General features: G+C 46.9%; 1 protein-coding gene across 1 annotated transcript; it reads left to right on the top strand.

Moving 5' to 3' along the window:
- Positions 1 to 629: 629 nt before the first annotated feature.
- On the top strand, positions 630 to 6489 carry Tspyl2 (TSPY like 2). The gene is given in 10 exon segments (XM_032889616.1): positions 630 to 1775; positions 2909 to 2986; positions 3094 to 3145; positions 3148 to 3179; positions 3182 to 3212; positions 3286 to 3342; positions 3345 to 3430; positions 3565 to 3659; positions 3898 to 4541; positions 5766 to 6489. Coding segments are annotated over 10 exon segments (2022 nt in total). The 5' UTR covers positions 630 to 977; the 3' UTR covers positions 5915 to 6489.
- The last annotated feature ends 6054 nt before the right edge of the window (positions 6490 to 12543 follow it).

Here is a 12543-nt window from a genome sequence, read left to right as displayed (position 1 = left end):
AAACTCCACCATCGTGCCTCATCAAAGACCAGCCATCTCTGATTACAAATAAAATATAATATTAGGGTAAAATTAATAGCAGTATTCATTTAGGAAAGGCTGGGAGGAGAAATAATGTGCAGACAGTTTTAAAGTTCTAGAAAAAACATCTAGCAAATTAGTTGAATCACAACCATTTTTTTTTTTTATGACGCAGAGGAAGTTCCTTTTTGCATCTGTGATTGTTTCTGGAGCCATTTTGCAGAGATGGAAAAAGCCATGTCAAAACCTGACCACCAAAGCAAAGACCTCAGATACTTAAACTATTAGCACATCAAGGCAGCCTGCGCCCGAGGGGCTACAGAGCTCACCACACGGGCATAAACTGGTGGGGGAAGGGACAGATTTTTAAAGTGCGTAGTTGTTCAAGGGAGCGGGGCGGGGAGAATATAGCGAGGTTCTTTGATTTCATTTGAGCACATCTCGTCCCCTGGTGCTTGCGCACTCCCAGCCACTCTCCCCGGGACCAGTCCTGTGGTCTTGAGAATCACTGGTACTTTTCCCATTGGATAAAACATTGCGAGAATGAGGGTGAGGGGTTCTTAGCCTAGCTTTCCTCACAGCCAATCGCCCCGCACTTTTCCTCTCATCACTAGGGGGCAGTCAGCCCGATGATTGGTGGGCGTGAAGGGAGCCAATTAGAAAATGATGATGTGTAGTGTTGGCAAGCGGATTGCGTGAGAGAAGGCAGGGGTTGAGGGAACGCTAACGCCAGCTCCAAGGCCTGCAGCCAATGGTGGGCAGACGCCATGCCAAGGAGTGGGCGGGGCCTCGGCGACTGGCGCTGTGGGAGTAGGGCAGGCGCTGTGGGAGGGGACGTCAGAGCGAGGTGGTGAGCCGAGCTGGTCGCGTGAGGTGTGGCGGCTCCGCTTCAAGTGTGACTGGTGCCTGAGGCCTTGTCTGAGAGCCGAAAAGCCAGTGCTTTGAGCGCGGTCACCATGGACCGCCCGGATGAGGGGCCTCCGGCCAAGATCCCCCGCCTGAGCAGCTCGGAATCCCGTCAGCGCGACCTGCCGCCCCCGCCACCCCCACCACTCCTGCGACTGCCCCTGCCTCCACCCCAGCAGCGTCCGAGACCCCAGGAAGAGACCGAGGCTGCACAGGTGCTGGCTGACATGAGGGGGGTGGGCCCCACGCTGCCCCCACCACTGCCCTATGTCATTCTCGAGGAGGGGGGTATCCGTGCGTATTTCACTCTGGGTGCTGAGAGTCGGGGCTGGGATCCTGCGATTGAGTCAGGGTTCGGGGAGGTCCCGTCCACAGAGATCATAGAAACACTCCCGTCTTCAGAAGCCTCTAGGGGAAGCCTGGAAATTGACTTTCAGGTTGCAGAGCACAGCAGCCTTGGAGAGAAGGCCCTAGAAACCTGTAGCTTTGGAGGGTGGGGGCCCCAGATGTTAGTCGGTCCAAAGAGGAAGGAGGAGGCTATCATCATAGTGGAAGATGAGGATGAGGATGAAAAGGAAAGTATGAGGAGGCTGCAGCAGCGTCGGCGGCGGAGGAGGAGGAGGAGGAGGAAGCAGAGGAAGGCGAAGGAGAGCAGAGAGAGGAGTGCGCAGAGGATGGAAAGCATACTGCAGGCCCTGGAGAGCATTCAAATGGACCTGGAGGCGGTGAACATCAAGGCAGGCAAGGCCTTCTTGCGTCTCAAACGCAAGTTCATCCAGATGCGAAGACCCTTTTTGGAGCGCAGAGACCTCATCATCCAGCATATCCCAGGCTTCTGGGTCAAAGCAGTATCCTTCTCATCAGTATGCATGGGCCAGAAGCCCATGCCTGAAGGGGAGATGTTCAAAAGAGAAACAAGGGGTGTGGGGGAGGGTCAGAGATAGGAATGAATCTCCCGTTAGAAGATTCTAGAAAGAGTAGAAGAGGGATGACAAGAGGGCAAAATCGCATTTAAAACTGGACTGCAGATGGGAAAAAGGTAGCATTGTAACATTTAATAAGAAAATGGATCCCAGACAGTAAAAGAGGGAGGGGTAACAGAGAAGGCACACAACCCATAAACAGAACAGCAGATAAAGGAGGAGAGGAGGGGGAATACAGGTGAGGAACTGACTAAGGAGGGAGGGCACAGAAACTCTTCAGGAAGTGTGCTCAAACCACACAAGTCTCTGTAAGCCTGAATCTCTGCTTAGATACCTAGAAATCTCAAATCTGTCTACCGTCCTGTCCATTAGAGAGGGGAGGATAGAAATGGGATGGAACCCTGAAGAATCAGGAGAAAGATCACTTGGTTGTGGAGCTCAAGTGGTTAAATGAAGGGAAAGATAGAATAAGAAGAATACAATCCACTATTTGTGACTGTTGAGTTCACCCCCAGAGAAACATGTATGAAACATTTGAAATACACAGGTTTAACATTTTAGTAGAACTAATATAGATAAAGCATCACATGATCACAGGCTCTCAGCAGTCAGGCACAGGGTATCATGTAAATACATAACTTCCATATCTAGACATGAGGCAACTGGGCCTACGCACACAAACCTCTAGAGGCATTCATACACTGTGTGGACACCGACTGTCAACATCTATACATGTAACATCATTTAAATACAGGCCCTTGGTAACCAAATACATCATTACTTAGACTTGGGCTTTGAGCTCCCAAACACATAGTATTTTGTTAACATAAGCACAAGAGTCACATGCACATGGTCAGAGACCCTTAGCATCTAGACATACAGCAAATATGAACCACAGCAAGGCTCCCTAACACTGAGGTTTAACATTGCATAAGCACCCACCTCCTCCACATAGATCACTCAAACACAGAAGGAACCCTCTGGCTTCAGCCTGTTTTGCTCTGCCCTCCCTGGCATTTGAACAGTTAATCCTTGACCTAAACTGCTCCACTCATTAGTTCCTCAACCACCCCAGAATTTCAATCTTGATCAACCAACGCGATGAAGACATCTTCCGCTACTTGACCAATCTTCAGGTCAGGCCAAGGAAGAAAACCAAGGAATCTGGTCTTTGGAGGTGAGGGGGTGGGTGGGGAAGGGCCCTGGAAGGGATATATACCACTATTACCCCCACCCTGAGCAGGTACAGGATCTCAGACATATCTCCATGGGCTACAAAATGAAGCTGTACTTCCAGACAACCCATACTTCACAAACATGAAGGTGATTGTCAGGAGTTCCAGCGCGGCGCTCAGGTAAGTGGTGGGGTCCCAGAATAAACTTGTGGCCCCTATATTATCATTTCCCCTCCATTCTGCATCTCTTCCTCTTCTAGGTCGGTTGGTGTCTCATTCTACCCCTGTGCGTTGGCATGGGGGACAGGAACCCCCAGGCCTACAACGAGAACCCACGACACCAGAGAAAGCTTCTTCAACTGGTTTTCCAACCACAGCCCCCCAGAAGCTGACAGAATTGCTGAGGTGAAGCCCCCCCCCCCGGCATTGCCAGGAAAAGCCTTGCCAGACTTGCCCCTGAGTGCCTGAGAAATTGTGAGTGGGTTCTAAGACTTAAACTCATGGCCCTTTTCGCTCTCCTCCTCCCCACCCCTCAACAGATTATCAAGAATGACCTGTGGGTTAACCCAGTACGCTACTACATGAGAGGAGGTGGCTACAGAACAAGCAGAAAGAAGCAACTAGGAAAGGAAAGGTGATGAGAAATGGCGCCTAAGAGGTTGGGGGGGGTTGTTGTTTTTAAATAGGGCAGAGACTATCCTGGTGTCACACAGGATTTATAGAAGCACAGGGGACCATTGAGGTAACCCAATGCATACATTGTTTACAAATGACCGTTGATGCCCAGAAGTGGCAATGAGATTTTCTCCCATTCTTAGAAACTTCCCAGTTACTCCCATTAACCTTACACTAAGTTTTAAACTTCCCCGCAGTAGAGCCAAGAATCAATATGAAATGGTGATCATGGAAGATGCTCATGACCATTATGCCGTTGAAGACATTCTCAGTGAAATCTCAGAAATTGATGAGATCACTGACAATGAGACCATTCACGATATCAAGATCTCTGACTTCATGGAGACCACTGACTACTTTGAGACCACTGATAATGAGGTAACTGATGCCAATGAGAACCTGTGCGACAGTGAGAATCCTGACCACAGTGAGGGCTCCCACAAGATCACTGACAACAAAGGGAGCATTGCCACCGGTCCAGATGACAACGGTGACAAGCCAGAGGAAAAGAATACCTATGACAGTGAGGATTCCAACAGTGAGAAAGCTGATGGGGACGACAAAACCCTAGAAGGTGACAACCAGCAGGTTATTAATATCCAAGATAGCAGTGATAGTGACAATGGAGATGAGGGTAGTGATGATGAAGATGATGATGGCAATGAGGGTGACAATGAGGGCAGTGATGATGATGACAGGGACATTAAATACTATAAGAATGGCTTCGAAGTCTTTGACAAGGCTCTGGATAACCGCACCAACCAAGATGTCTATGAGGAGGAGGTAGAAATCATCTCTGAAGACTCAGTTGAGGAAGAAGAGGAAGAGACCAGTGAGGAAGGTGAGATATAGGCCCCTCCCCCTTCCTTTCTCTTCTGAGAACACTCAGGCTTCTTTGGGCAACTGGTGGTGAGGTAAACAGAATGTGTTCTCTACACTCAGTGGACGACAGGGCAGTTAATTTCACCTCCAGGCGTGGGAAAGGAGAGGGGGAACTAGGGAAAGGAGGTACCATTAAGGTGGAGCCTTCTCCATGGCATGGATTAGCGACACAATGTTTGGCAAGGCTTCCAAGATTATCAGAGGACCCTTCACTCATTCTGAAAGCTGTTTCTGGTGGAAGAGTTTGTTGATCCAATGGTTAGGCAGATAATGCATAAATATCCTCTACACATTCTAAGAATCCTGCCTTTAAAACCCCTATTTTACTTTGCAGAGCTCCACATTTCCCAGACTTCTTGACCACAAAACATGTTCTTTGTCCAACACTGTATACATTTGGGAAACTGCTTAGGAAAGATTGCACATGGATGTCTGAGGGATAATGCAGTATTTAGGTTGACTCTCAGGTTTAGCTCTGACCTGGCAGACTGGGAAAAGAACTCATTCGAATCTGGCTATGGGCAGACAGAGGAGAGGTGAGCCCCAGGGGTAGGTGGCAGGGTTAGGAAAACCATCCACTTCTGAAGGTTCGGTCTTGAGGCTCCTGGCAAACTTCCATTGAAGAAAGAAGCAAGGCACCAAGGGGGAAAGTGTGCAGTGAGGGAAGTGGAGGAAGTGAGGGAAAGTGTGCACACATATTTTGGGCAGGCTGGGAAACTAATGGAATTCAAGAAACTCTTGCCTCCAATCTGACAGCATCTTCAACTCAAGGATGGGAAGCAGAGTTGCCTAACTCTGGAGTGGAGTGGGGGTGGGGAACTGGCCTGAAGAAGGCAGACTAGAGTCTGTTTGGGTCACACGAGGTGCAAAAAGTAACTGATAAGTATAAAGCCAAGGCCTCACTCAGAAAGAAGCACATTGAGGAGTGTGAGGGCAGAAGAAAGGGAAATATATGTTTCCACCTCACAAAGATGAATGCCCTGCCCTCCTGCCCTCCTGCCCTCTTCTAACCTTGGGTCTGAGCACAATCTGAGTGGCACTTTATCTCCTCTCTCTTCCTCCCTGTCCCAAACAGAGGCACTGGTGACTAGTGGTCCCAGGCCCTCAAAAGCCACAGGTATTTGGTCTGTTCACTTTTCAAGGGGCATCCAACCACCTGCCCCGTGTCCTCTCTCCTTCACAGCTAGTGAGCTAAGCGAGGACAGCTATGAAGACGAACGAGTCTATGAGGAGGAAGGGAGTGAAGTGAACTCAGAAGATTCTGATATCCAGGAAGTGCTGCCAGTCCCAAATGCTTGGGCCAGCCTGGGGAAGAAAGGGAAAATTGGATAAACATCTTGCCCTTTAGGGCCTCTCTATATATTACCCCATACCCTATCCCATTTGCCCTCCTCTTCAGCTAGGGCTGTGCGGCCCCATATTGCACTTCTGGGGGGAGACCGATTGATTACACGGGTTTAAAGTTTATTTTTATGGTTTAGTAACTGCAGAGTTACTTATTTGGAGGAGGGGTCACCCTCCCCTTCGGCCCTCCTCCACTGCAGGCTTCTGTGTGCTGCTAATCTTATTTATTGTGATGCCTTGGTCAGGGCCCCTCTAGCCCCCTTCTCGTGAGCTTAGGCCCAAGCCCCTCTCTCCGTGCTGCGTGGACATCCTATCACTAAGCGTGAAGGGCCTATGTGACCTTCGTGACACCTGCACTGTGGCCTCGAGACTCTGCTACTACCCCTTCCTTTCTCCAGAGTTTCTCTCCAATCCCTTTCTTCCCTTCACCAGCCCTGACCACTAGCCCGCCTCAGTGTCTTTGCCAGGCAGCTTCGCCTTTGTGGTATTCCTGCTCCCCAGAAGCCCCGCCCCTCCCCCCGTGACCCTTGACGAGTCTAATAAAACTGAGCAAATTCAAAGTGCTCTTTGAGTCTTTTTTGTCCACTTCTGTGCTGTCGCTAAGCCAGCAGGAAACGCCCTGGCACCATGGTGGTACCAAACAGTTTCACTGGCCGAGTAGAGCTCCGCGAGACTGCAAAAGCATTGCGTCAGATCAATGCGGACCATCCTAGCCAATGACTGGACAAGGTTGAGCCCCCACCCCCCACCCCACACACAGACACACTGAGACCTAAGAAATCCAGCTAGGTAGAAAAGAGCTGCCCACGCCTTTCCTCTGGCTCATGCGCAGAGAGATCTGCGTCCCAGAACATCAATTTATTTGGTGATTCATCTATTCATTTACAGTGCGTCAAACCATTTTTTCAGGCCTAGTTCGAGCTAAGTTGGAGGAGCTATTTTCTTGTTCATATATAGTTTAAAATGAAAAAAAAAAAGTCACGACAGTAGTCTAGACAGCGCAACCGAGTCACGCAGAAATCTAGCCGCGGGGTGGGGGTGGGGGTGGGTTGCATGGTTCCTTCGTGGCCCTGGGCCGGATGTCCTCGGGGAGGCAGGAGAAAAGATGGCTTAGGTCAAGGAGTTGAAGATATAACCGGAAAGAGAAAAGAAATTACTATGTAGCTGTGTGGTGAGATAGGCTCAGAGCTGGGCATCTGAAAAGCAAGTTTTAATCTAGGAGACCTTGGATAGACCGGCGAGTACTAAACTTGAGATATAGTAACTTTATTACAGCAAAACTTTACCATATACACTCGATCATGATGATGACTAAGCTTTAAATATTTGTATTATTTAGGATAGATTTATTTTTGAGTGTGGGGTGTGTGTGTGTGTGTGTGTGTGTGTGTGTGTGTGTGTGTGTGTGTGTGTGTGTGTGTGTATGATAGTGCAGGTATCAAAGAATGTAAAGAGGTGCATGATGGTGCTCTAGGAACCAAACTTTGGTCCTCTGGAAAAGCAATACATACTCTTACCCATTAAACTATCCTTCAATCCCCAAAGGTGTATTTTAAGTCGACAGCCTAGCGGGTTTTTTCCCTAATATATCTCCCTTATTTTGCAGGACAGCTTCCTCAAATTTGCTTTTTAAAAAATGCCCTCTGCTGACTGTCAGGAGCATTGAAGGAGAGCAGTGTGGAAACAGGGTTGTCTGTATCTCAGATGAGAGTGGTATAGGGTGGATGAATTTGGAGATTCTTTTAAAGTTCTTTTTTTTTTTATTTTTTTAGTTTTAGATTTGAGAAATACTGTAAAAAAAAAATTAGAGAAACCTGGAATTCCTCACAGCCAGTTTCCTTATTTATATTTCACATTAGTCAACTAAAGAACCAGGATCAGCACATTATGATTACCCAGAGTCTGGGTCTTATTAAGGTTTTCTTAGTTTAACCTATGGTCCTTTTCTGTCTTTAGTTCTCATCCGGAATACCACACTCCGTTTAATCATCATATCTACTGAGGCTCCACTTGGTTATGGCACTTTCTCAGAGTTTCCTTGTTTTTGATGCCCTGGAGTTGTCAACACCAGAGAAATATTTGGTAGAATGTCCTCTGACTGAGAATTCTCTGAGGTTTTCTACTTTTCAAAGGACATAATAGGTTTGAGGGAGGAAGACCACAAATATAACATACCCTTTGGATCACTTCACATCAATGGTACTTAGCTATCAATATGACATCATCGTGGATGTTAACTTTGATCACCTTGCCAAGGTAATGTCTATCGGGTTTCTCTACCCTAAAGTTGCTGTTGCTCCCTTGTCTGTGCTCTGAATAAAAGCTAGGTGCAGCCCATGCTTTTAAAAATGAAGAATTACACTACTTTTACTTAAGAGAAAAGTAACTACATAAATTAATTGAAATTCTAATGCACAAGAAATCTCCCTGCCTTTACTTATGGAAAGAAAGAGAATAAAGGAGTAGAGATGATCTCAGGTTGCTGTGCGGTCCTTGACAAGGCCCCCTTCCTTTCTGGATCTCCTCTTTGATATGGTCCAAATGCTAGATCTTGGAAATAGATTTACTTGTTCCTTTTTTTAAAAAACATATTCTTGATAATGTTTTGGAGAAAAGATAGATTTTGATGATTCTGATTCTGACCTTGACTCACCTTGTCAGAGTTAAGTAAACAGGACTGAGAGTTAGAAGGGAGGAATGCCTCAGCCAGGCATGGTGCTGCTCACCTGTAAGGAGTCAGAAGGCCAAGGCAACAAGATTGCTTGAGCCCAGAATGCAAGACCACCCTGAGCAACATAGCACACTCTATATTGTCTGTTTTCCTCAAAAGGAAAAACAAGCTATTAAAAAAGGTGAAGTCTTATCCAAGGTAATGCAGTATCTCAAGACTAGAATTTATAGAACAGGATCTTAAGCTAAGGCATCTCGTGGAGAATATGAAACTATATCTCTGAACTATCTAAAGCCAGTCTAATAGCTGTCAGTCTAATAGGGAGCAAGCCTGATTCCTCTTGATTCAATCTGTCCTAACTGGTGTAATTCCCTCATCCTCTCTAGCAGGCCTCGAGCCTCCCAATTACTACTTAAGCCTAATTATTCTGGGAAAATTAGCTGAAGGGTAGCACTCTGTCCAAGATCCCAGTATGCAGTCTAGCTTTGAAGCTAGTCTTTGGGGTTTTTTGTTGTTGTAGTTGTTGTTGTTGTTCTTGTTTTGTTTTTTAATTAATCATTTTATTCTTTTTTTTAAGATTTATTTATTTTATGTATATGAGTACACTGTAGCTGTCTTCAGACACACCAGAACAGGGCATCAGATCTTATGTGAGTACACTCTATCTGTCTTTAGACACACCAGAAGAGGGCACCGGGTCCCATTACAGATGGTTGTGAGCCACCATGTGGTTGCTGGGAATTGAACTCAGGACCTCCGGAAGAGCAGTCAGTGCTCTTAACCACTGAGCCATTGCTCCAGCCCAATCATTTTATTCTTTTACATTTCAAATGATATCCTCTTCCTGGTTTCCCCTCTGAAAACCCCCATCCTATCCCCCCTCCCCCTGCTTCTATGAGGGTGCTCCCCCACCCACCCACCAACTCTTGCCTCACCGCCTTAACATCCCCTTATACTGGGGCATTGAACCTCCACAGGACCAAGGGCCTCCCCTCCCATTGGTACCCAACAAGGCCATTCTCTGCTACATACGAAGCTGGAGCCATAGGTTGCTTTGTGCATACTCTTTGGTTGGTGATTGTGATGGTTTGCATATGTTTGGCCCAGGGAGTGGCGCTATTAGAAGGTGTGGTCTTGTTGGAGGAAGTGTGTCACTGTGGGGTGGGCTTGGAGACCCTCCTCGAAGCTGCCTGGAAGTCACTATTCTGATAGCAGTCTTCAGATAAAGATGTATAACTCTCAGCTCTACCTGCCCCATGCCTGCCTAGATGCTGCCATGTTCCCACCTTGATGATAATGGACTAAACCTCTGAACCTGGAAGCCAGCCCCAACTGAATGTTGTGCTTTATAAAACTTATATTGGTCATGGTGTCTGTTCACAACCATAAGACCCTAACTAAGAAAGAAGTTGGTACCAGGGACTGGGGTATTGCTGTGATAGGCCTGACCGTGTGTTTGTTTGGAAGAACGTGGATTTTGGGACTTTGGATTTGTAAAGCAGTAGAGTGCTTTAAATGGGGCTTAATGGGCTATCTTAGTAGGAATGCTGAAGTCTTTGCTATTGAGAGTGATTTGAATTGTGCAGACCTGGCCCAACAGGTTTCAGAGGAGAAGAATTTCAGTTTGTGCTGTAAAGACTGCTTTTGAGTTATTTTGGTGAAGAATGTGGCTGCTTTTTGCCCTTGTCTGAAGAGTCTGCCTGAGGCTAAGGTGAAAATGTTAATTGCATTGACAAAGGAAGTCTCAGAAATGCCCATTATAGATTTTGTTCTCTGGTTAAGTCTCATGAAGAGCATTTTAATGGGAAAAAAAAAGGAAGTTGAGAAAGGAAAAATATAAAATAAGCGTTCAAGTATTAAAGGGACACCCAGAAGTGGAATGGAGCTGAATTCTGTGTTCAAGTATTAAATTGAATTAAGGGAATAATGACCTTGGGGCAAGATCCCACCCAGCTAAGTTAACTCCAGGCAACTTAGTACAAACCTTTAATCCCAGGAGACAGACTCACAGATCTCTAAATCCAAGGTCAATCTATAGAGTGAGATCCAAGACAGCCAAGTTTAGGCAGTGAAGGAGTTGGAAAAGAGGAAGCTAGTGACAGTGTAATAGAACAAGGGGGCCATGTTCCAGCTCCTACAAGCAGCAGAACTCAGCAGCTTCAGCCATGCGTCTCTGGCTTTATATTCAAGAGGAGAGGGAGACCACTGGGACAATTGATGCTGGTTACCTGGAGCTAAGAAAGAGATCAGTATCACTGAGGTGAAATCTTCTGGGAAGTGTTATTTGAGAGCTGTGTTCCAGAGATGCCAAGGTTGTACCTTGTGTTGTGGCTGGACTTGGTAATGTATAAGAGTCACCCAGGTGGTACCGGTTTTGAAGGCATGAAGGGGTCATGAAACAGCTGAGGCTGGGCACCGTGAGAGGCCATGGAAGGCCATTGGTGAAGGTACACCCTCAGTTGCAATTGATGGCCCAGGACTGAAGGGGTCATGCAAAGGAGTTGAGGCTTGGCACCAGGAAAAGAGCCTGTGAGAGGCTACTGGTGAAGCCTAGTTGCAACAGAAGACCCCAGTGTATTGGAGATGCCAGCACTATGGGATGATCATCAAGAACAGCTGAGGCAGTGGAGTGACTCAACCTGAGAGCTACAGAGGACAAGAGTTGGAGAAGTGAAGCCAGCCCTTTGGAGGACCGTGTGTGGATCCAAGGCATTGAAAGAAGCTGCCTTGGAGACCCAAAGATGTTAAAGATATCAGAGCCACAGGCTATCTGCTGAGGAAAGCAGCTGCTAACTGGGAGTGGAACCAGCTCAGGAGAAAGAAATTTGTTGCAGTCAACGAAGACGAAAAAGGAGTTGAAGATCTGAAGACCACCGCTTTGACATCAGACCTGGAGATGGCAGAGTTTGAAGTTTGCCCAGCTGGTTGCCTGTCTTAATTAGGAGATTACAATTAAGTGATTGGATGGATCTCAGAAGAGACTGAACTTTGGACTTTTAATATTGTTGATATTGCTATAAACTATGGGGACTTTGGAAGTTGAAGTAAATGTACTTTTTTATTATGCTAAGTTTAGGTATGGCTTCCATAGACACATGTGTTTGAAAGCCTATGGAGGCCAGGGAATGGAATGTGATGGTTTGCGTATGCTGGGCCCAGGGAGTGGCACTATTAGAAGGTGTGGCCTTGTTGGAGGAAGTGTGTCACTGTGGGGATGGGCTTGGAGACCCTCCTCCTAGCTTCTCCTAGGATGTTGAGTCTGTTCCTGGCTTCCTTTGGGTGAAGATGTAGAACTCAGCTCCTCCTGCACCATGCCTGCCTGGATGCTGCCATGCTCCTGCCTTGATGATAATGGACTGAACCTCTGAACCTGTAAGCCAGCCCCAATTAAATGTTGTCCTTTATAAAACTTGCATTGATCATGGTGTCTGTTCACAGCAATAAAACCCTAACTAAGACAGTGGTTTAGTTTCTGGGAGCTGTAAGGGGTCTGGTTGGTTGATACTGATGTTCTTCCTATGGGGTTGCAAACCCCTTCATCTCCTCCAGTCCTTCCCCTAACTCCTCCATTGGGATCCTTGTGCTCAGTTCAATGGTTGGCCACCAGCATCCTCCACTGTATTTGTCAGGCTCTGGCAGAGCCTCTCGGGAGAGAGTTATACCAGGCTTCTGTCAGCAAACATGAAGCTAGTCTTTGAAGTCTAGTCTTATATCATGTTCTCCCTGAAAGTCAAATCCTCCACTCTTCATTCTGGCATTTGAAGCTCTTCTTTAGCCACCCTACCTCAAAAGTAGCTAGGTCTTCTGGGACACTCTTAAACACCCATTATGGGTCTAATATGGTTGGTCAGAGTGCCCATGCTCTGAGCTGAAGTATGGAACAAGAGAAAGTTCTTCACGCACAGAGTGACATCTCGTTACCAGTACTCTCCTTTCTCACCCTGGA

Source organism: Rattus rattus, chromosome X, assembly GCF_011064425.1.
Source record: "Rattus rattus isolate New Zealand chromosome X, Rrattus_CSIRO_v1, whole genome shotgun sequence".
Classification (NCBI taxonomy): Eukaryota; Metazoa; Chordata; class Mammalia; order Rodentia; family Muridae; genus Rattus; species Rattus rattus.
This window is presented reverse-complemented; position numbering and strand designations above follow the sequence as displayed.